Here is a 21,218-nt window from a genome sequence, read left to right as displayed (position 1 = left end):
ATCCTGGTGTGTCTACTTCAGCACTACTGATGCTGGTGATCTATCTGGGTGTGTCTACTGTGGCACTACTGATGCTGGTGATCTATCCGGGTGTGTCTGCTGTAGCACTACTGATGCTGGTGATCTATCTGGGTGTGTCTACTTCAGCACTACTGATGCTGGTGATCTATCTGGGTGTGTCTACTTCAGCACTACTGATGCTGGTGATCTATCCGGGTGTGTCTGCTGTAGCACTACTGATGCTCGTGATCTATCCTGGTGTATCTACTTCAGCACTACTGATGCTGGTGATCTATCTGGGTGTGTCTACTTCAGCACTACTGATGCTGGTGATCTATCTGGGTGTGTCTACTTCAGCACTACTGATGCTGGTGATCTATCCGAGTGTGTCTACTTCAGCACTACTGATGCTGGTGATCTATCCTGGTGTATCTACTTCAGCACTACTGATGCTGGTGATCTATCCGGGTGTATCTACTTCAGCACTACTGATGCTCGTGATCTATCCTGGTGTGTCTACTTCAGCACTACTGATGCTGGTGATCTATCCGGGTGTGTCTACTTCAGCACTACTGATGCTGGTGATCTATCCGGGTGTGTCTACTTCAGCACTACTGATGCTCGTGATCTATCCTGGTGTATCTACTTCAGCACTACTGATGCTGGTGATCTATCCGGGTGTGTCTACTGTAGCACTACTGATGCTGGTGATCTATCCGGGTGTGTCTACTGTAGCACTACTGATGCTGGTGATCTATCCGGGTGTGTCTACTTCAGCACTACTGATGCTGGTGATCTATCCGAGTGTGTCTACTTCAGCAGTACTGATGCTGGTGATCTATCCTGGTGTATCTACTTCAGCACTACTGATGCTGGTGATCTATCCGGGTGTATCTACTTCAGCACTACTGATGCTCGTGATCTATCCTGGTGTATCTACTTCAGCACTACTGATGCTCGTGATCTATCTTGGTGTATCTACTTCAGCACTACTGATGCTGGTGATCTATCCGGGTGTGTCTGCTGTAGCACTACTGATGCTGGTGATCTATCCGGGTGTGTCTACTTCAGCACTACTGATGCTGGTGATCTATCCTGGTGTGTCTACTTCAGCACTACTGATGCTGGTGATCTATCCTGGTGTGTCTACTTCAGCACTACTGATGCTGGTGATCTATCCTGGTGTGTCTACTGTGGCACTACTGATGCTGGTGATCTATCCTGGTGTGTCTACTGTGGCACTGCTGATGCTGGTGATCTATCCTGGTGTGTCTGCTGTAGCACTACTGATGCTGGTGATCTATCCTGGTGTGTCTACTTCAGCACTACTGATGCTGGTGATCTATCCTGGTGTGTCTACTGTGGCACTACTGATGCTGGTGATCTATCCTGGTGTGTCTACTGTGGCACTGCTGATGCTGGTGATCTATCCTGGTGTGTCTGCTGTAGCACTACTGATGCTGGTGATCTATCCTGGTGTGTCTACTTCAGCACTACTGATGCTTGTGATCTATCCTGGTGTGTCTACTTCAGCACTACTGATGCTGGTGATCTATCCTGGTGTGTCTACTGTGGCACTACTGATGCTCGTGATCTATCCTGGTGTATCTACTTCAGCACTACTGATGCTCGTGATCTATCCGGGTGTGTCTACTGTAGCACTACTGATGCTGGTGATCTATCCGGGTGTGTCTACTGTAGCACTACTGATGCTGGTGATCTATCCGGGTGTGTCTACTTCAGCACTACTGATGCTGGTGATCTATCCTGGTGTGTCTACTTCAGCACTACTGATGCTGGTGATCTATCCGGGTGTGTCTACTTCAGCACTACTGATGCTCGTGATCTATCCGGGTGTGTCTACTTCAGCACTACTGATGCTCGTGATCTATCCTGGTGTATCTACTTCAGCACTACTGATGCTGGTGATCTATCCGGGTGTGTCTACTGTAGCACTACTGATGCTGGTGATCTATCCGGGTGTGTCTACTCTAGCACTACTGATGCTGGTGATCTATCCGGGTGTGTCTACTTCAGCACTACTGATGCTGGTGATCTATCCGGGTGTGTCTACTTCAGCACTACTGATGCTGGTGATCTATCCGGGTTTGTCTACTTCAGCACTACTGATGCTGGTGATCTATCCGGGTGTGTCTGCTGTAATATGACTGATGCTGATGATGAGGGCATTCTATCTGCTGCAGCTGCCACATGCACAGGAAGACTATAGGATGCTCAGTCGCATGCAGCAGCTGCCACACGCACAGGAAGACTGTAGAATGCTCAGTTGCATTTTTGGCTTCTTCCACAGATCATGGTAGCGGTCTTCCTCTGGCGGCAACCAAAAATGTGTCCACATTGGGCAGAGGTTCCCAGAGTTGGGAAACAGATGCTACTTTAAATCTGTTTAAGAACTGCCGGTCTATGTTAAACAAAGGAGACCATCATTCTTCCCTTATATGAGGAGCGACAGTGTCGTTAAGAACTCTGACAAATTCCCTGGCACATTTGCCATGTGCACGTGTCTGTGGCTACTATTCATCCCTCGGGTGCCATCCACACTTGGTTTCTAAGACAGGATCTCTCATTGACATGTGCCTGTCAAGGTTAGGATGGCTGAGCAGCGAGCTCCAGAGTCCGGCAGACCCTGTCTCCTCAGCACTAGGATTGCAAGCGTGATCCATCACACCTGCTTTCTGTTTTGTTTTTAACCCGGGATCTGGGAGCAAATTCAGGCCCCCATAGCAAACACTGTACTAACTGTGCTTTCTCCTCAGCCCCCTTGACAGAGACTTTGATTGTAGTAAGTTGACCTACATTATAGATTCTCCTTCATGGAGAAACTTGGTTAAACTTGAACTGAAAAATATGTGGCCATAATAGTTCTATTCATCTTTGCCCTAGATTTTAACATGTGAAATGAGGAATTCCTATAGGATGCAGTTAAAAAGTAAGAGCCAAATATAGGTGAAACTTCCCAGTTTTTGTAGGTTAGTCTTTAGAGCATGAGATTTTCACACACCCGCCCCTCCCTCTTTGTCATCTGACCCTTCACTGAAAGCAAAACTGTGCTATGCAGCAGTCTTGGCTGCCACACACAAAACCAAGCATGAAGAGATAAGTGCGTGCCTTCCAGTCCAGACTCTACAGACTCTAGTGTCTGAGATCATGAGAAATTTGGACCAGAAGGCCCCTGGCTTCTCAGAGGCCACAGGGTTTTAAAACAAAATCACACTGTATGACTACAAGACTTAACATTTGATATTCTTAGAATAATAATCCTAGTTAAAGATTTTAATCATATTTAATGTTATTGAAATATTTCATCTTGTTGCCAACATTTCTTTAAAATTATTACATTTATTTACTTACACACATGTATGTGAATGTGCTGGTGTGCACATATCATGGCATGTGTGTAGAGGTCAGTTTTCTCCTTCTACGATGTGGGTCCTGGGGACGAAACTCAGCTTGTCAAGGTTGGTAGCAAGTGCTTTATTCGCTGAGCCTTCTTGCTGGCCTAGCAACATTTAGTTTAAGCTGAAAAGCTTTTAGCAACGAAGACAAAGACATAGACATAAACTAATAGACATGGAAATGACAAAGAAATAAATTAAGGCTATTATGAAGAGGCAAGTGTGTGTTTGAAAGGAACGAAAGAGAGATAAGTGGGGGAGGCTAAAGGGATTCCTTAAAGTTTGGGCAAACATCTCCCTCTCCTATAATGTAGATATTAATTCTCACCTCCATCCCTACACCACCTCATCGAGGGCCTCGCTATCTTCCCTTGGCTTTATCTCAACAACTTCCTAACTGGTATTCCTACTACCATTATCATAGCTTTGTCTACTCCCAACCCATCTCACCTGGAGACACCACACACACACACACACACACACACACACACACGCACGCCAGTTGGGTTGTTCCCCATCACCTTCTAATCCTGACAGCTAACGCTGACAGCTCCCCAGCCCAGGGTTTCTGTACCTCCTGTTGATATACCTGGAGCCCTAACCCTTGCATGAACTCTGATTAGCTTCTTAACAAACCTACAAAAACCCCTGTCCCCCGCCCCCATCCTATGGACCACAGATACTAACTCTGCTTGTCAGAAGTCATGGGTGCAAACTGCTGCAGAGATTTTGAAGAGAAGGGAAGAAGATGGCCCCCTGGTGTGTGGGGACAGGGAGAAGGCGCTTAAGGACAACAGAATTTGAGGAAAGACTGCAGTCAGAAAGTGGCTGAGATGTGTGAGTCTTCTACACAAGGAACAGAAGACAGCAGGTCAACAAAACCTGTAAGAGCAATGTCAGCTTGGGGGACCTGAGAGTCAGCGTTAGACGATGTTGTAGTCACATGGGAGAGAACACTGGGAAAATCTGGCCAGCAATTAGGACAAAGAGAGCAAAAAGAACCTGACATTCAAAAAGAACACTCCATGAGAAGAAGAGGAAGGTCTCTGGAGCCAGGGTGGACAGGACTGGACTTCACACACAAACAGAAGGCTGAGATGGTGAAGTGGTATGAAGGACTATCAGAAGTACCAGTCGTTACCAAGGATGGAAAACTCTTGGCTGAAGGACAAGAACGGTTCACATGCCTACTTCCTACTGCGTTTCATTTCCTGACAACGACTTTTAATGTTCGAAGATAAAAACTATTTTGCTTGCCTTACAATCCCATTGGCTTGAGTCACTCTGAGGGTCAGACCCCAGGATGTTCTGTCAACCAGTTCTGACGAGCTGGAGGAGGCACTGCGTCACACACACCTACAGAAAACTAGCATGCTAGTGTCTGAATCATCTCTCCTCTTGCATCACACGGCAGCAGTGTGCATGCTAAGCTTGGTTCATTGTTGCTCTGTGTCTATTGACAGCTACCAGAAGGGTCAGTCTGCAGAGAAAGCCAGCACTCCACTTCCCCGGGTAGTGAGTCATAAAGTCAGATTCTAATCCCAAGAAACAGTGCCAAGTGACTTCAAAAAGTTTTACTAGCAGTGTAATTGGTTTGGAAGGTCTGTTTTCCACAAAGAGAAAAAGCACAAATTTGTTCCTAGGAGTTAAAAGGGAACCTTTGAAAAGACCAGAGGTACAAATCCAATGTGGAAATCAAATTACGAAGTGAGATGCGCATGTTCTCACCCGAGCTATAAACACTCCATTAACAGTGTGGTCACAGGCGGCTCTTCAAACTTTCCACCCATATTGATCACATTATCTCACAGGTTACATTAGCCCGGAACTGGCCTCAGCCCCTTCCAGCACCAGTTTTCCACTGAATACCAGGATATATGTAGAGGAGGCAAAGAGCAGCAGCCTCGGAGTTCTGAGCTCCATATGCTACTCCAGTTCTGAAGCTCCTGTGCATGCCATCCTGTTCTGACCCCCATGAGTGTACACCCCTGTTCTGAACTACAAATCCCACCCTGTCTGAACCCCCTGTACATGCCATCCCTGCTCTGAACCCCATGTGTATATACCCCTGTTCTGAACCCCATGAGTGTGCACCCCTGTTCTGAACCCCATGTGTATGTACCCCTGTTCTGAACTACACATCCTACCCTGTTCTGAATTCCCTGTGCATGCCATCCTGTTCTGAACCCCATGAGTGAGCACCCCTGTTCTGAACCCCCTGTGTGTGTACTCCTGTTCTGAACTACACATCCCACCCTGTTCTGAATTCCCTGTGCATGCCATCCTGTTCTGAACCCCATGAGTGAGCACCCCTGTTCTGAACCCCCTGTGTGTGTACTCCTGTTCTGAACTACACATCCCACCCTGTTCTGAATTCCCTGTGCATGCCATCCTGTTCTGAACCCCATGAGTGAGCACCCCTGTTCTGAACCCCCTGTGTGTGTACTCCTGTTCTGAACTACACATCCCATCCTCTTCTGAACACCCTGTACATGCCATCCCTGCTCTGAACCCCAGGTGTGCACCCCTGTTCTGAACCTCATGTGGATGTCACACCTGTCCTGAACTCCACGTTATTCCTGTTCTGAACCTCACATAAGACCTGTGTTCTAAACCCCATGTGCACCCATGTACTAAGTGCATGCCACCCTTGTCATGAGCCCCACATGTCATCTCTGTCATAAACCCCATGTGCCACCTGTCCTGAACCCCACATGCCACCCATGTCCTGAACCCCACACGCCACTCCTGTCCTGAATCCTACATACCACTTCTGCGTTGGCTTAGAAGTAAATTCTTTTGATCCTAGAGTTTCTGTATGTAGGTAAGTATATAACCTACAGGGTGTATAAGATTAAATAATCTAAGATTGGGAAATAGCAACCAAGTGATTCTATATCTTGTATTAAAGGTATTATATTAGCATTTATAGAACCATCAAGAAAAGGCACGTCATACGATGCCAAATAACTATGAATGTACTGGATCATAGTTTCTTCCCATATCTTCTAATAAAAAAATCATTTGTGTGTCTATATTAAGATCACATTTATCTTTCAATAACACTATCTTACAAAAATAAAGATAATTCCTATTATAATCAGGACAGCAATGTCACAGCTAACAAAACCAGCGAAACACATCATCAATTTCCTTGGGTCTGATGACTGCTGTTGAGGAGCAGGCACTGAAGCTGGGGCCCATCCCAATGCACCCTGGGTTAGTATTTGAAGCAATCAAAGTGGATGAGCCATGCTGAAGCTGTATCAATGATTGGTGGCAATCTTCAATTTATTCTTTCAGGAAAGTAGACATTTACATAATGTTTGCATTCTTGCTTTGAGCTGAGTGAGACTCTCTCTCTGACCAGAAATAAGGAGAATGGGGTGGGAGCATGCGAGGAGGCACTACCAGTGGAGTGGGCTTTGGCATGCTCCAAGAAGATGAAGATGTTTTTATTAACCTTTGCTGGCCACTTTTTTCTCTCTAACCTGTTTTTCTTCAGAAAAGAAATATTACACTTTTCTCAAGGGAAGATCCTAAAAGCCCTCTTCTCCAAAGCCACATGGAAGCCCTAGAAGGAGCTCTAGGCTTTCTCACCTTTGAGCTGCCATGGTCCTCTACCTCATGTGAAACTGGCTTGTAAGACCCTTGTTCTCCTGGGTGAAGGACAGGCCACCCAGAAATGCCAGGAGCTAAAACAGACATACCTTGCAGGGTCCCCCCTCAGTGCCTGCCCTTCACGACAGTCACATGCACCCTGAATGCAGTCACAAGAGCGGACAGTCCCCATGGCCTTTGCATCTTCACTTTGAAGTCTATGGGGCTGTATAAAACTAGAGAAAACAAACCTGCTAGCTTTTCCTTTGTCAACCTGCCTTTTGTTAAGCTTGTCAGCATGACTCTGAGGTGAGAGGAATAGATCCCTTCCTGCTAGACAATTTCCCAAACACCTGGCAATTACATTAGTTTTTTTCTTTCCCTCTCTTGAATTACTCCATTTGGCCTAGTAGAGTCTTCAGATTGTAGTATTCACTGAAAATGAAACAGTAAGAGCTTTTCATTCCTATGTCCTCTCATTTCCCTTTAATACAAAAGTCTTGATGAAAACACCGGTCCTCACTTGCTGTCTTCAGGGCCCACTGGCCGCTAACCAGTTAGCTTTACCAGTTTCAGTCCTGAGAATACCCTGGTGAGGACCACCTGTTTCCTCGGTTGGTACACAGCAGATCTTTCTCCAGCAATGACTTGGACTCAAAGCCCAGCAAGAGTCCATCCCACAGGCCTTGGCGTCCTGGAAGCTCTCCTTGGTAATCACTCAGAGAAGGGGAGATGGCTGCTGAGGGAAAAAGTCAAAACTGACTCTATCTACTGACTTATCCCCAGGGGTCAGAACATGGGCTGAGCCCTAAGGAAGCCAACATACTAGCTGATTCTAACAGGTCTAGGATGGATAGATGTCCTGTCCACACAGAAAGTGTCTTCTAGAACTTCCCAAGTGATTACAGTAAGAGAATCCATGGAGTCACGTATCCCGGCTTCAAGTCATATCTATTGGCCGTGTGACATCACCAGAGACTTAACAGTGCAAGAAAGGAGAAAAGAGACCTTAGCGGGTCTGTTGTGAAAGTCGTGTGAAGCAATACAAGGTCTAGGGAACAACAAGAACTAACGGAAGTTTCCTCATTTACCATGGCCGAGCAATTCAATCATGGATGCCTGCTTGCTTGTTTGATGTCTAATAATTATTAATGGCCAGCCTGGCTGGGATAAATGTTCCTTGGCCTAGAATGTCACTCCTCAGGACTTTCAAAGGAAAGTTTGCTCTTTTCCGGTTTTTCATCACAGAGTTCCCCTCCGAACAGAGTAAATGTGGCTCTACCCTGGCAGACACTTTTATAAACTGGTGATTCATGCTAATTAAACGTGTAGCTCAGGAGAATGGAATTGTTTGTTTCGACACTTCCTTTTGTTCAGTGATTATGATTCAAGGTTATATTAGATCGCGCACAATTATAACTCTGTCATGAGATAGACACTGTACATGTCACAGCTTTAAAAGCAGGCACTGCCGTGTAAGCCCAGGTGCTTTGCCGAGGACGGGCTGCGCAGACTGCATAAGCAAGTCTACCAAACGTGTGCGCGAGCATCCCTCATTTCTACACGGGGAGTCGCTCCAAGAGAAGACACTGAGATCATTCTGGCTTCTTAGAGAGTGACCGGATTCGCAGGAGAATAGGAATTTAAAAATAGAAGCTAACGTGGCTGGAGTTTATCTCAGACGCTTACCTCCCGGGAGCAATCTGGTCATCCGTGATGACAGCAAGCGGAGTGATTTAGATTCTCACGAACACACTCAGAATTGCATTACCTGCCAACGTGGTCGAGCACGGACACACAGGCATCTCACATTCCCATCCATTTCTCCATTCTCGTTCCTTTCCCTTTGCTCTTCTCCTTTCCTGTCTACAATGGGGATTGAAAGCTACGGCCTCACACATGCTAAACAAGTACTCCACTACTGAGCCATATCCTCAGCCTTCTATTTACTTTGTACTTTGAGACAGGGTCTTAGTAAGTAGCCCAGGCTGGCCTTGAACTCTGTCTGTACCCCAGACTGGCCTTGAATTTGTAATATTCCTATTTCTGCCTTCACTCCTCAGTAGCTGGGATCACAGGCCTTGCCCTCCAGAGCTAGGCTTACCTCTTTTTTTGTTTGTTTGTTTTTTCTGTTTGTTTGTTTTTGTTTTGCTTTTTTTCCCTGAGACAAGTTTCTCTGTGGCAATCCTGGAACTCACTGTTGTGGATAAGGCTGGCCTCAAATTCACAAAAATCTGCCTGCCTCTGCCTCCCAAGTGCTGGGATTAAAGGTGTGAGCCAACACTGCCTGGCCCTCTTTGGTTTCTTAAAGTTATGTCTTAGATGTTTTTTTTTTTTTATTTTTTATCTTTTAATCTATTTTGGCTATTGTTGGTGTTTAGAAATGGTTTTACTATGCAGTTCAGGCTGACCTGGAAGTTGCTATATATGACCAAGCTGACCTAAAACTCATGAACTTCCTACTCACCCTCCCTTGTGTTACAAACATGTTACAACATGTTACAAACACGTTGAGTTACAAACATGGGCTACCATGCCAAGTAGATAGTTTTATTTTGCTTTTCTTGAGATGTGAGCAAAAAAAAAAAAAATCCTTGGCTTCAAAGGCTCATGAGCAGAAGCATTTAGAAAGTTAGATCTATAGGCCAGGTGTGGTGACATATGCCTTTAATCCCAGCACTTGGGAGGCAGAGGCAGGTGGATCTCTGTGAGTTCAATGCCAGCCTGGTCTACAGAGCAAGTTCCAGGATAGACACCAAAGCTACAGAGAAACCCTGTCTCGAAAACAAAATAAAATAAAACAAAACAAAACAAAATCTTTGTCTGGAGCACACTGAATCATCTCAGAAGCCAGCACAAGGAGTGTCTTAGGGCTGCCGTGTCCAAGTGCAGACTTCAGGACACATTTGGCTCCTTCTTACATTGTAGAAAGTCGTTCTCACATGAGAAATGTCATGAAAATCTCTGACATAGAGTATTGGAAGGTTCAGAATTGGGACTTTTTAACAATGTTGAGTTTGGAACCAGATGTGGTGGTACATGACCTGTAATCCAAGGCTGAGGCACGAGGATCTCAACTGAGAGACCAGCTGGGCTACACAGTTAGACTCAGTCTCAAAAAAGGAAAAGAAAAAAACAGGGGGAAAAAAGCATAGAGTTTCACCACTTTCTTGGATACATGTGGCTTCCCAGGCTGTCCACCATCCAAACCCATGGGACTCCGTTTGCAAAGACCACAAAGTGAGGGGCAGTGCTTTTGCTCCTTCTAACTGAAGGGATGCCTGCGACCTAAGCCAGAAAGGATGGCATGCTAGACACGGGGCCAGCAATTGAAGCATTAACGTAAATAAGAACAGTAATCCGTAGGCATGTAAAGAAATGAGCAAAAAGCTTCTCCTTACAGCAGGGTGAAGACTGACTGAGCACCAGTTCCTGACACAGCACAGCAAACGCTGCACTGGACAGATGTGGCCAGCGGCTGTACAAACAGGGTGAAGTGGAGGGGCAGGATGATGCAGAGGAGAAAAGAGGGTCTGGAAGCTTCCTCTTCCATATTTACAAGCAATGGCCCTACCATCCATCTATCTATCTACCTATCTATAAAAAATATAGATACAGAGAAGAAATCGGACAACCCGATGATGGAACAGGTATGATTAGTAATAGGCACACTGGTTCCCTGCTGTGGCTCCTGAGGAGGACACGGTCACATACATAGAACCCTGCACAGAGTGCACAGGTGGAAAATGATCACGAGGCAAAAGTCTGTACTCTTCGAACATGTCCACACCACACAGCACAAAGACAGCCAAGGGGCGGTCCCAGATGAAAGCAAGCCGAAGAGACTTGATGATGGAATGCACTAGGTGAACTGGTGCCATCCTCGACAGGAAAAGGCGACAAAGGACACTAGCGGCAGCACTGGAATAGGGGCTGCAGAGGAAAGCATTGAGTGCCCCGAATCTGCCAACTGTATAAGTACCGCGCGCTAACCGATTGCACCACTGGAGCATCCCGAATCTGCCAAACTGTATGGCAGTTGTATTAGACACGCACAGTGAAGCATCAGGGCACATGTGCTGTCTACTCCCAAATATTCAAAAAGATACACATCTGTGGGTCTGAATACACATTTGTGCAGGGGAAGAATGATAAAAATAAGTGAGAACATGAGATCAAAATGGACCACACTGAGTAACGATATAAGGATAAGGCTTCAAGACAAAAAGTTCAGAAGTTGCATTCAGGAACTCCCAAAATATGACGGCCCGAATCCGACCAGCAATAATGACAATACCGGCTATCATGCCAGTGTGGAGGGGGCAAATTCCACATGGCCTCAGCCCTAGATGGAGAGCTACAGGTGGCCAATAGCTGCCGAGAGATGGAGAATCTAGTCTAGGACCAAGCTCCCACACAGGTCGCCCAGTCTCAAGAGGCCAATTCTACACATATGTACATATGAGCAACGTAAATGGACTCAGTAGGCTGAACACTCAAAGGTGCACACAGATGCACACAGATATTCATATGTCTGTACACATAACAATAATAAAAATGGGAACATGAATTTGGGAGGTGGCATAGGAGGAACTGGAGGGAGAGGAAGGGCAGGAGTGATGCATATATACAGGGCTCACCTATGAAGTTCTCAAAACTATTAAAAGGCAAAATGAAATAGACAACACAGACACAACAGAGAGAGAGAGAGAGAGAGAGAGAGAGAGAGAGAGAGAGAGAGACCCAAACTATGCACAGTTGCCAGAACAATGCTAAGGGGTGTTGATGTTCATTTTGCTTCAGTGAAGAGAAAAGCAAGCAATTCGCCTTTTGATTAATCCAAACTAGGAGCAAGGAACTAAGGCATTTTGTTGGGCTCACTGTGGTGATCAGCATGGTTAACGTCTGCTCAGAAGGTGCTAAGTGGTCTGAAAGGTGTTCCATTTGCATGAGCTCCAGGCTTCTTGGGAAGAAAGGTACTCTATCCCACTGGCACGTGAAGAAGCTGGGATTTGTCCAAGCCGTACAGAGAGTGAGCAAGAGGCAGAAATCAAAGGAAGCCATCACGAGGCTGGTGGGCTGTGCTACCGCGGCTAAGTAAGGTGTTTGCCAACTACTTAGTAAGCCTTCTCCAGGAATCAAAGATGAATCCCAACTTAGATGAGATCCTGAAGCTAATAATACAATAGTAACACACGCCTGGGTAAGTGGATTCTGTACTAATTACAGCCGGGGCTCAAATGAGCGAGAACATGAAGTGACAGCTTTTGTTCCCACTCTGCACTTGAATGCTCTCTCTTCCAAGGCTGAACTCTTGAATAAATCTCTTCTTGGAAACAAACTGGATGCCACTCTAAGATGAGCAGGGTGCTACCCCAGACACTTGGGTAGGCTGAGGCAGGAGAAGGATGGCTTGGGTCCAGGAGTTTGAGAGAAGCCTGGGAAACAGTGAAACTTTGCCTGAAAAACTAAGAACACGGTTTATAAATATGCCACCCAAACCAGTGAAGTGATTGAACCAAAATTAATAAATCTATTTAAAATATAACCAAAAAACCTGCCTTCTTGTTTATCTATTAGCATAGAAGATGGAAGGAAATAAAAACTTGAAAAATCACTAACATCTGTCTTTGTGAACATTTTTCTTTGTAGTGCTGGAGGTCAGGGTCAGGGTTGTGCACACAGGATTAATGCCAGGGCTAAACACACAGGAAGCAAATATTCTACCAAGAGGCAAGAGAGCCAGCCAGTGTTTTGACTGTAAACTCTGAAATGCAAATGCCTTCATGTGTCAAAAGATGTGGAACCCCAAACAAAAGGTCAATAATATCTATCTGGACCTCCAAACTTCTACTCAAGCTTCCTGCAGAAGAAATCCAAGAGAAACAACTCAGAAATCTGGGACTGCCATCACCAGCCACCTGTCCTTGCCCAATGGCAAATGACCTCATAAAGCACTTGGCATCATTTCAGGTTTCTCTCCTTTAATTTATTTCCTATTCATTAATGTAAAATGGTGTGACGTTAGTCCCGACTTCTCAATTCAGCACAGAATCGGCAGCTCTATTTCATTAATGATAATCCGCATCTTTGCGACATGTGGCATTACAGGCACCGTCTGTCACCTGTGTCCTCATTTCTCATCCAGAGTTAGTGTCTGAACATGCTATTCCTTTCTTCCCACTGAAAGATGGATGGCTATCAACATAAAAGCATAAGCTCAAAATACTTGGGTCTGTTGTTGGTTTTGTGGGGGATCTTATCATTTGATACTGGATGCTGTTCCCCAACTTTAATTGTATTTTTAACCATGGAAAAGCCTTGACAAACCTGATGCTCATCTTATACAACCATTTAGACCTATGCAACCATTGCAAACAACCGAACTAGACTCTCTACAGGTAGGACTCAGCAACCACTCTTTCCAGAACCTTCTCCTTGATTCCACTGTGTAGCCAAGATTACAATCCCTGGACTGAACACCCATTTCCACGAAGAAGTGAATCAACCATAGACTGGCAGAAAAAAATGCCCAAGGAATTTTTGACATCTGTCTTATTGGTTAAGGAATGTACAGTCCAGTGGTGAGCGGAGGGAGGTATATGTGAGCACAGGAAGTAGCAACTGAATGAAGAGTCGTGACCTGTGGCAGATGAATATGGCATGCAGTAGAGGCGATCTGAGACAGAGGAAGGTCCTCCCTACCAGAGAAGCTGCCTGTCTGAAGGAGCTGCCTCCGGCAGGGTGACTGGGGCGATGGGAAAGTGCCCAGTGTAGCCAACAGAGAGGTGACTGACCCAGCTAGTAGAATGTCCACTCTTTAGAGTAGAAATATTGGGAAAACAGGCCAGAACTCTCAGACGAGGCAGGAGGGAATCTCCATGGAGATAAGCAGTCTACTGGGAAGACTGATTTGACAGAGTCAATCACCGTGTTTTATAGAAACTTCTAAAACGCAAGTTGACTGATAGAACACTGTCCAGGTAAAAACAAACATGACAGCAATTTACTTTCTAGTTTTCTATAAAGAGAGAAACTAGAGTTGAGCTTGCTGAAAATAATGTGGACCTTGTTTGGGTGGAACCCCTTAGAGGCGAACGTGGGCAACCCAAGGGCTTGCAAAATTCCCTGCTCCTACAAACTCTGCCCAGCTGCCTGGCTGCTAATCTCACAAACACAGCACCTTTTGCAGGCGCCACCTACTTACTTTGCCGGTAAAGCCTACTCATAACTAAGCAGTATAGCTGCCGTGGAACAATCTTTTTGCACACTGTGAATATCTGTTGCTCTCAATGGTCTGATAAAGGGATGAATGGCCAACAGGAAGGCAGGAAAAGTTTAGGTGGGACTAGGAGACAAAAACAGAGTGTGGTGAAGAAAAAGGCAAAGTCACAAGGAGATGTTGAGAGAAGCAAGATGAACGTGCCATGTTGAAAAGCTGCTGCCACATGGTAGAGCATAAATAAGAAATATGAATCAATTAAAGTTGTAAGAATTAGCTAGTAACAAGCCTAAGTTATTGGCTGAACATTTATAATTAATATCAAGTCTCTGTGTGGTTATTTGGGAGCTGGCCAGAGGTCCTGATGGAAAAATCCACCCACACATAATTCTAAAGGACTAAGTTTTAGGCCACAAAAATTCTCTTTCCTATAATAGATTTGAAAAGTTTTTTTTTTTAAAGTTTAGTGAACAACTGAAGACTCCTAAGAATCAAAAAGCTACCAAAGCATTTATTCATTCATTAAGCACTGTTTGAACAAATACCATTTGCTACTATTCTAGAATATGGCAAGAATCTGTTTTCAAATAAGTAACTTGCCTAACATTGTAGACAAGTCTGTCAAAGCCAGAACAGCAGTTTATATTTACACAATTTATAGTTAGATGGTTAAAACATCCTGCAATAACATTTTAAAAAGTGGAAAAAACAGGTAAGTTAATAAGCTTATTTGATGAACTTTAAAACCCAGGAGACAGCAAATAGTAATATGTTTGTTTTTTAAAAACTGATTTATAGGCTATCCCTACTAAAATTTTATTAAGCAAAGTTTATTTATTTATACAAGTTCAATTCTCGCTACAGAATTTACTCATCAAAACCAAGAGCAATGACATCCCTGAGCCAAATGGAGATTCCAGTAAGGTGACAAGCTGACAAGGTGGGCATTGTCCACATTTAAGTAGAGCAATGAGGTCATGCCAGTGCTAACAGACTACTTGAGAGAAGTGGCATGCCCAAGTATGTGACCTTCTAAACAGAAACTTTTAAAGCCAGACTACTATGCTCACTTGTGAAATGGCACCTAGTGGAGTTGCTCCATCCCAGTCTTTCACAAAAGCTTTGCTCAGGTTGTACTTGGATTACTCAGATGCACACAAATGGGGAGCTCCTGGATTGGCTTCACATAGTGCTCCGATTCCAGGACAACAGAGTTCTTCGTGTAAAATTTTCACCTTATAAACACTCAGCTCCATTACCTACAAATATCTGTGACAAAATGGAACTATCATTTATTAAAATAATAATAATAATAACCACAAGAAGTGTTGGTAGGCTAGAAAAAATATAGGAAATATAATAAGAAATATTCCTATTTCCTGCTACAAAGACCTAAGAAAATCAACTCTTCCTCTTCTCTCTGCACATCTTGCCCAGTCTTACCTGCATAATGTACGGGGATCTCTATCTTTGGCCCGATGACATAGTGACCTTCCTCCAGGCTATGAGCAGTTATGGTGGTCCACTGCCTGCAGGAATGGATCAGCAGGTAGTCATTCTCCCTCAGCCCTTCCACGCATTCTCCTAGAAAACACAATTTCATAGAAGAAAGTTGGAATTCATGTCAGCCTGCTCCACATCCTACAGTGAAATTTCTTTAGTTGAAACTTGTGTGGGTTTGGGGAGATGGCATAGTCTGGAAAACACTTGCCACATAGGCGTTAGGACCTAAATTCAATCCTCAGCACGGGGGAGGCAGAGGCAGGAGGATCTCTGGTGTTTACTCACCAGCCAGTCTCTACCTAATTAGCAGGTGCCTGGCCAGTGAAAGAACTTACCTCAAAGAATATGGTGGTGCTCTGGGTGTCTCTGCTCCCACTAGAGCTGGAGGCCATGTGAGCCTAATTTTGTTGGTGACATTTCTCAAACAACCAAACAAAAAACTGTTTAACTTAAGGAAAAAGGGTAGCATTACCTTCCAGCCATAAACATACACACACACACACACACACACACACAAAGAGAGAAAGAGAGAGGGGGAAGAAAGATTTTACTTATTAACAAATTGACAATTCATCACACAATATTAATTCCTTAAGTTGGAAAAAAAGGAGGAAAGAAAGATATAAAGAAAAAAGGGTTTCCATGCCAAGTTGAAAATTATACACAAGGTTTCATATAGGCGTTTTCCATTTATTTGGCAAAATGGTATTTACATACATCATCATATCTAAATGGCTGGGATTTGATTACAAACATCATTCAGTGCCTACTGTCATTTCATGGAAGATAGCATTACTAAGAAGACACTGCTCCTTCCCAGGTGAGGAAAACCAAGATGCAAATATGAAGTGATATGTCTAAACTCAGAGGCTTAATGAGTGGAAAACTGGGATTCAAATGTAGAGCAGAAGGTGCCAAAACTTAGCTCTGTGGCACTACAATAAACTATCACAAGCAAACTTTGGTCTGTTGAAGGAGTGTTTGACACGAAATTCATATATTCCTTTTAAGTCCCACCCGCTCACCAGCCAGTTCTCTGGCCTGCCACCAACCCTCCCAATCAATTAAGTATAATGAAGTTTTAAAACATCCAAATGGAATTGTTTCTCACTTAAATACTCCCTGAAGTACCTTCTTAGCCTTCTGAAATGATGACAAACTATTTCAAAAGGGAAATTCACTCCTTCAAATGTAAAAGATGTTTTTCAGATGCCGTCAAAATCCAGCCTATTAACTCTGGGTTAGTCATTCTAAATTCCCAATGAAAATATCTGCAGAAGTTAATTCCTTCATAGGGAAGACAGTCTTCTTCATTTTTTATGTAACTTTACTGCAATAATTAAGAGGTATTAGTGATGTAATTGTATGTTTTGAAATGACATTTGCAGACCTCTCTAAAAAGAAAAGATTCAGTACTTTTCCTATCATTAATGAAGCCAGTTGTACCAACCATAAGCTAACTGGCTTCTAAACCAATACCATGATGATCTTTGAAAGTTTTAATGCAAGAATATTTTATCTTTGAACATAGAAAACAAAGATTTAAATACTTCATTTAGAGGGTGGGAATGACCTGGAAGTAGTGTTCATTAGCAGGGTGGGAAGGGGGTGGGGTTCCCAGACTCCCTTGCACCTCATGCTTGGGGAGGACTAGGCTATTTCATAATAACATCTCCTGGGGCACTCATCAGCCCTTCGCATTCCTCAGGCTTATGAAGGCAGGAAGGAAAAGCTCTAGAAGCTTCATCCAAAGGAGATAATAAGCAGTATCTACAACAGCAACCCCCAGGGAGGCGGAGCATGCAGCGGGTGTGTTCAGCCGACCTGCTCTCCAGCAGCCCTGTGCTCCAGGGAGTGGTCTCAGGCAGGACCTCTGCTTCTCACCAACAAGATGACAAACCCCTACTTCTCAGAGAACACACGGTGACAACAAATGGAAGGTATCATGACCAAATCGGATCTGTTAGGACTCATCAGAGAACTTCGGCCACTAACTTTTGTTTTTCGGCCTAAATATTAATCCAACACTGTAATTTTAGTTCATGCTGTTCTTTAACAGGGAAGGAAATGACCTTCAAAGCAGTCAAGGAGTTTGCTTGGAGGTGTACAGCTAGTTAAGTAGGAGACTCTATATGTCTCCCTTATCTTCTGCCACCACACTAACCTTACCTGGAAAACCACTGCAGGAACCCAGGAAGCAGGGAGAAGCTGACTGTGAGCTCCCAGTTCACTCACTGATTCACCAGTACAGCCAGCACGCTGCTGAGACACATCAGTGAACTAAATACACACCCTGGGATCCAGCGAAGAGGGGGCAGCCATGCCACCATGAACGGTGAATGCTTTCATCACCAGAGAATTATAAAAGGTGCGATGAAAACAGGAAAAGTTTATTTAATTTATTTATTTATTTATTTATTTATTTATTTTTTGGTTTTTCGAGACAAGGTTTCTCTGTAGCGTTAGAGCCTGTCCTAGAACTAGCTCTTGTAGACCAGGCTGGCCTCGAACTCCCAGAGATTCACCTGCCTCTGCCTCCCGAGTGCTGGGATTAAAGGTTTGTGCCACCACCACCCGGATCAGGAAAAGTTTATTAAAGGGATCCTGAAAGTATTACAAAGGGGTCACAGGTCTGAGGGGGCAGGCTGCATGCTTTTCCAACTTCAAAATATACTTTATTCATTTGTCCAACAAACTTTTATTTTTTATTTAATAATTTGTTTACATACTTATTTTGTGTGTGTACATGTTTGTTGGTGCCCAAGCGCCATGATGTCTACACCCACTTAATTTGTATTGCTTTTTTATTTCTGTGAGCAGGCAATGAAGGAGCTTGGAGAAATATAAAGGAGACTTGGTTCTGTCGTTTCAGAAGCTCACAGCATGCCCACGTGTAATTTAGTGGGAGGAGCACAAGATCTACGCTGTGGAAAGAGATATGCGGTCTAGACCAAACCTAGAAGTCAGCAGAGATGAAGGCAGCCTTAAGGGGAGAGCAGAGCCACCGGGCTTTTCCTGCGATGGATGAATTGGGCTCATGAGGAGCCAAGAATGAACACCACCACTCAGGGAACACGAATCTGGAGATATTACCGAAAGATACATTGGTGAAGGGGGAAAACCAAGCCCTGGGACCTACCTGGGAAACTTAGCGGGAGAGCACACTGCCACTCAGGGAGAGAAGAAAAATGCCATTTTCAGCATGTGAATTGTTGTACCATAAAGAATATTTTAATTTTATTCCACAATGGGCTCTAAAGTGGCACCCAAAAAACCACTGCAGTGAAGTCAATCCAAACGGGAACATAGTGCTCAGTCCTGCGCTTGCTGCTGTACCAAACACTAGGAAGAGTCAGGAAGATTTCAGAGCCATAAAGTAGGAAAAAGCATGACTATTTTTGAGATTATGTCTTATTTTATTTTTTAACAACTGGTTTGTGTGCCTGCTTTAGGCAAAATAAGTTTCACAAAATTTGTCTGGAAATAGAACAATACAATAACTTAAAATATCTCAGAGTAGGTCACTAATAAAGATAGGGAATTAAATGAATTCACAAAGCAAACATCTTTTTGTGACATAATTATCCTGGTGCTTAACAACGATGCCAAATGCAATACATTTTACAGCTCAATGCTGTAGGCATGGGAAGCCTAAAGGAAGGAGGCTTTACATTCTAAACATGCAATCATCCTGAAATTACTCTGAGCTGAGACGCTTCAGGATGCACCCCATGTGCTTGCTTTGGCCTTGCTCCCCTCTATAGTAATCTACATATTCCTCTTACAATATCCATATTTTTGTCAACATTGAGCAGTTTCAAAGTAAGTCTGCTTTAAAATAAGGCTCAATTTCAAAATCCCAACTAAACATTTATGAGTTGGACAGGAGAAACGAATAATCGTCCTTCTGCCTTTGGCTTATGGTACAAAGCACCCTCCCAAATCACCATCTCTGTCACCTCTCTCAGTGTCCCCCCTTCACCATCTCTGTCACCTCTCTCAGTGTCCCCTTCACATCTCTGTCACCTCTCTCAGTGTCCCCCCTTCACCATCTCTGTCACCTCTCTCAGTGTCTCCTCATCACCATCTCTGTCACCTCTCTCAGTGTCCCCTTCACATCTCTGTCACCTCTCTCTGTGTCTCCCCTTCACATCTCTGTCACCTCTCTCAGTGTCTCCCCTTCACATCTCTGTCACCTCTCTCAGTGTCTCCCCTTCACCATCTCTGTCACCTCTCTCAGTGTCCCCTTCACCATCTCTGTCACCTCTCTCAGTGTCTCCCCTTCACCATCTCTGTCACCTCTCTCAGCGTCTCCTCATCACCATCTCTGTCACCTCTCTCAGTGTCCCCTTCACATCTCTGTCACCTCTCTCTGTGTCCCCCCCTTCACCATCTCTGTCACCTCTCTCAGTGTCCCCCCTTCACATCTCTGTCACCTCTCTCAGTGTCTCCCCTTCACCATCTCTGTCACCTCTCTCAGTGCCCCCTTCACATCTCTGTCACCTCTCTCAGTGTCCCCTTCACATCTCTGTCACCTCTCTCAGTGTCTCCCCTTCACCATCTCTGTCACCTCTCTCAGTGTCCCCTTCACATCTCTGTCACCTCTCTCAGTGTCCCCCCTTCACCATCTCTGTCACCTCTCTCTGTGTCTCCCCTTCACATCTCTGTCACCTCTCTCAGTGTCTCCCCTTCACATCTGTCACCTCTCTCAGTGTCCCCTTCACCATCTCTGTCACCTCTCTCAGTGTCTCCCCTTCACCATCTCTGTCACCTCTCTCAGTGTCCCCCCTTCACATCTCTGTCACCTCTCTCAGTGTCCCCCCCTTCACATCTCTGTCACCTCTCTCAGTGTCCCCCCCTTCACATCTCTGTCACCTCTCTCAGTGTCTCCCCTTCACCATCTCTGTCACCTCTCTCAGTGTCCCCTTCACATCTCTGTCACCTCTCTCAGTGTTCCCCCTTCACCATCTCTGTCACCTCTCTCAGTGTCTCCTCATCACCATCTCTGTCACCTCTCTCAGTGTCCCCTTCACATCTCTGTCACCTCTCTCTGTGTCTCCCCTTCACATCTCTGTCACCTCTCTTAGTGTCCCCTTCACCATCTCTGTCACCTCTCTCAGTGTCTCCCCCTTCACCAGCCATTACAGGGATGGGAAGGTTCAGCCTAAGCCTGTTCCTTTCTGTCTCCCTTAGCTACAAGTCACTCTCCAGCTCATGGTATCAATTGTTAATTTCTATGTAAAGCACCTAATCTAGGCTTACTTTCCATACTGCTGAAGGGACGCCTCTCTCCTGGTCATGTGTCATCCACCACACAGCCATTCAGCGACACTGACAGATGACTGTCTATGTTCTATGTTCCAGGTCCTGCCCTGTGTCACACACCACACAACCATTCAGTGACACTAACAGATGACTGTCTATGTTCTATGTTCCAGGTCCTGCCCTGTGTCACACACCACACAGTCAGTCAGTGA

At 44.8% G+C, this 21,218-nt stretch overlaps 1 protein-coding gene across 1 annotated transcript in view; it reads right to left on the bottom strand.

Moving 5' to 3' along the window:
- Positions 1–21,218, bottom strand: part of LOC121441859 (GRB2-associated and regulator of MAPK protein) — a 180,432-nt gene that overhangs the window by 103,510 nt on the left and 55,704 nt on the right. Inside the window, exon 2 of the mRNA XM_041643181.1 lies at positions 15,682–15,822. Within this exon, the coding sequence (XP_041499115.1) occupies positions 15,682–15,822 (141 nt within the window). The remainder of the gene's footprint in view (positions 1–15,681; positions 15,823–21,218) is intronic.

This window comes from Microtus oregoni, unplaced genomic scaffold (assembly GCF_018167655.1).
Source record: "Microtus oregoni isolate MIOR12 unplaced genomic scaffold, Mior012 000082F_ref0000272, whole genome shotgun sequence".
Lineage (NCBI taxonomy): Eukaryota > Metazoa > Chordata > Mammalia > Rodentia > Cricetidae > Microtus > Microtus oregoni.
This window is presented reverse-complemented; position numbering and strand designations above follow the sequence as displayed.